At 40.3% G+C, this 2,528-nt stretch overlaps 1 protein-coding gene across 1 annotated transcript; it reads left to right on the top strand.

Annotated features, from left to right (window-relative positions):
* Positions 1-551: 551 nt before the first annotated feature.
* LOC140746599 (protein angel homolog 2-like) lies at positions 552-1,913 on the top strand. Its single transcript, XM_073078725.1, has one exon. The coding sequence runs from the start codon at positions 552-554 to the stop codon at positions 1,911-1,913; it is 1,362 nt and encodes a 453-aa protein (XP_072934826.1).
* The last annotated feature ends 615 nt before the right edge of the window (positions 1,914-2,528 follow it).

Raw genomic sequence — 2,528 nt, forward strand, 5'->3', positions numbered from 1 at the left:
TTGGCCAACAGTAGTAGTCTGAACTAAGTCAATAATTCAACAATTTTCAATTTAAGGGCAATTTTTCCAGAACGAAACAAACCCAAACTTCGCTAAGCACGATCATTACCTCACCGCTTGTACACTCTTCCGCTCCCACACTTTATCTCGGCCATAAATCAACTTGTCTATGACTAATTGATGCTGGATGGTACACGAATCCGATTGCGCGATGTTCATGCAGGACATACCTGGACGCCAATCGATAGACCTGCTTCGTTCATTGTGTCATCAAGTCCAATCTCATGTACGTTCCGTGTAATGTTTAAAACGCAGTCACAAATACCTACTGAGTAATATCTAGTGAAAAAACTAAAAACTAAGCTAAAACCGCACATGGAAGATAGTTAATCCTTACTCCTCCTTACTAACGAGGCGAATGGGGTAATTATTAAAATTGTGTATCATTTCATCGTCATCAGTTCAAGTGTTCAAAATTATAAATTAATCGGACCGTTCGAAGCGTGGTAAAAAAATTAATTACAAGTGATTGTGTAAATTGTGTGAGAACAATGTCGGTCCCACCATGGGTGCACCGACACGTTATATTTGAGTTACGACAGATCGTTGCTGGGAATGACATTATAAAAACGTACAATGACACTGTAATTGTCAACAGTCCATACGGGGCAAGCTGCCCCGTCGCCTTCCCACAACAGGTGGCGTTTTGGCCGGCACACTACCTACCAAACCCTATCATACCCATGAACCTAATGCCAATGCATCCGCAGTTAGGCCCGCGCCCTCCTATAAATAAACTACCTCAACTACTATCAAACGACATTATTGAAATAAACGCACCATTCGAAATGGGCGTCCAAAACGAAAGAAATATAAATTTGGATATTAATCCAATAGACAGCAACAGGAGTTGGCAATATTATACTTACGAAAACCAACTGGGTTCAGGGAAAACAATGAGCTTTAAAGTTATGTCTTACAACGTTTTGTCCCAAATGATTTTGGATTTAAATATGACAACATATAAGTCGTGTAAACAAGAGAATCTAGTATGGGAAGTGCGCTGGCAGAGAATTTTCAATGAGATTGTTTGTGTAAACCCCGACATTTTCTGTTTACAAGAGGTGAACTTATCGCACCTTCCTTATTACGCGCGTTTCCACACGATCGGCTATCAGGGTGTCTTCAAAAAGAAGAGCCGTTACAAGTCTGACGGCTGCGCCGTGTTCTACAGGCGAACTATGTTCGAGATGATCGACAAAATGGCGGTCGAGTTTCGTTACAAGGTGATCCCTATCCTCCGAGCTGATAATATAGGCGTCATTGTAAAATTAGCGCCGTATGCTTCGCCTAGCACGCATTTGGTTGTTGCAACCACTCATCTATTATTCACGGGAGCGGACTCTACTAGACTCGCGCAGACGCGCATCCTATTAAACGAATTAGAAAAGTTTTCTCAAGACGAGACCAGAGGACAACTGCCTGTGATACTATGCGGGGATTTAAATTCCCTGCCAAACAGCAAAGTTATTAAATTCTTGGAAGAGGGACAAATTTGTATCCCATGGGGCGAAAGTCTTGAGCAGATAGGACTTGCCGAAGATATCATTGAATTCTACTCTGGACAGCAAGTTGCATCGTTCGACGGAATTAACTCCTATAACTCCGTTGCCACTACCGTCATGAGGTGCAAAATTGCCACGCACTCCCTGAAGCTGGCGTCTGTATACGATACTGACAGAGATCACGAGCGATGGGAGACTGTAGACCACATATATTACACGCACAACGATATGAGAGTGACCCAACGCCTCGGTCCCCCGACCACATGCATGAGACGTAAAATCCCAAACGAGATCTACGGTTCTGATCACATGTCAATTGCAGCCTCATTCGAAATGGTGATTGAGTAAACGAAGATCTGATGAATTTTAAAAAGGTGGAAAATTCAAAGTGGAATGGCCTTTATTTTTATTAATGAAATTTGACATTATCACGATTTGGTAACAAGAATGTACAAGATATAAACATAGATAAGTATAGATATCTCACTGCCTTGGAATTGAAGGAAGACATTAAATGGCTTAAAGGGCTGACAAATGTGTCAGCCATTTAATGGGTGTCATGATGTAATTTACGCGGAACAATACCGACATGTGCAGTGAAGTGGTGCAAAAACACGAAATCGAAGAAAAGTGCGGAGAAATATAGTTTCATTCGTAAATGATGTACAAACTACATTTTTTAAACATTTTTCAAACACGAAAATAGATGACAGTGACAATTTCAATTGTAAAAACTGGTAACATTTTCTTGTTAGGAGTGAGTTATCTTTACTAATCTATGGATATAAATGACTGGTTGTTGCATTGAAAACAATAATCCTTCAAAGTTTAAGTGAATTGAACTCAAAGTGTGTGTGTGAAGAATGTGTGGACCGATGGGTGAGCAGTTACCTCATATATAATAATATTATTTCAAGTGTGTAATGACTATATGTGTCACACTCTCTGTAACCTTAAGATGAT

Source organism: Epargyreus clarus, unplaced genomic scaffold (assembly GCF_041222505.1).
Source record: "Epargyreus clarus isolate Ecla_fem2 unplaced genomic scaffold, WU_Ecla_fem_2.2 ptg000013l, whole genome shotgun sequence".
NCBI lineage: Eukaryota > Metazoa > Arthropoda > Insecta > Lepidoptera > Hesperiidae > Epargyreus > Epargyreus clarus.

Excerpts from the sequence above, each read along its gene's own strand:
- LOC140746599 (XM_073078725.1), top strand. The coding sequence starts at position 552 with ATGTCGGTCCCACCATGGGTGCACCGACACGTTATATTTGAGTTACGA.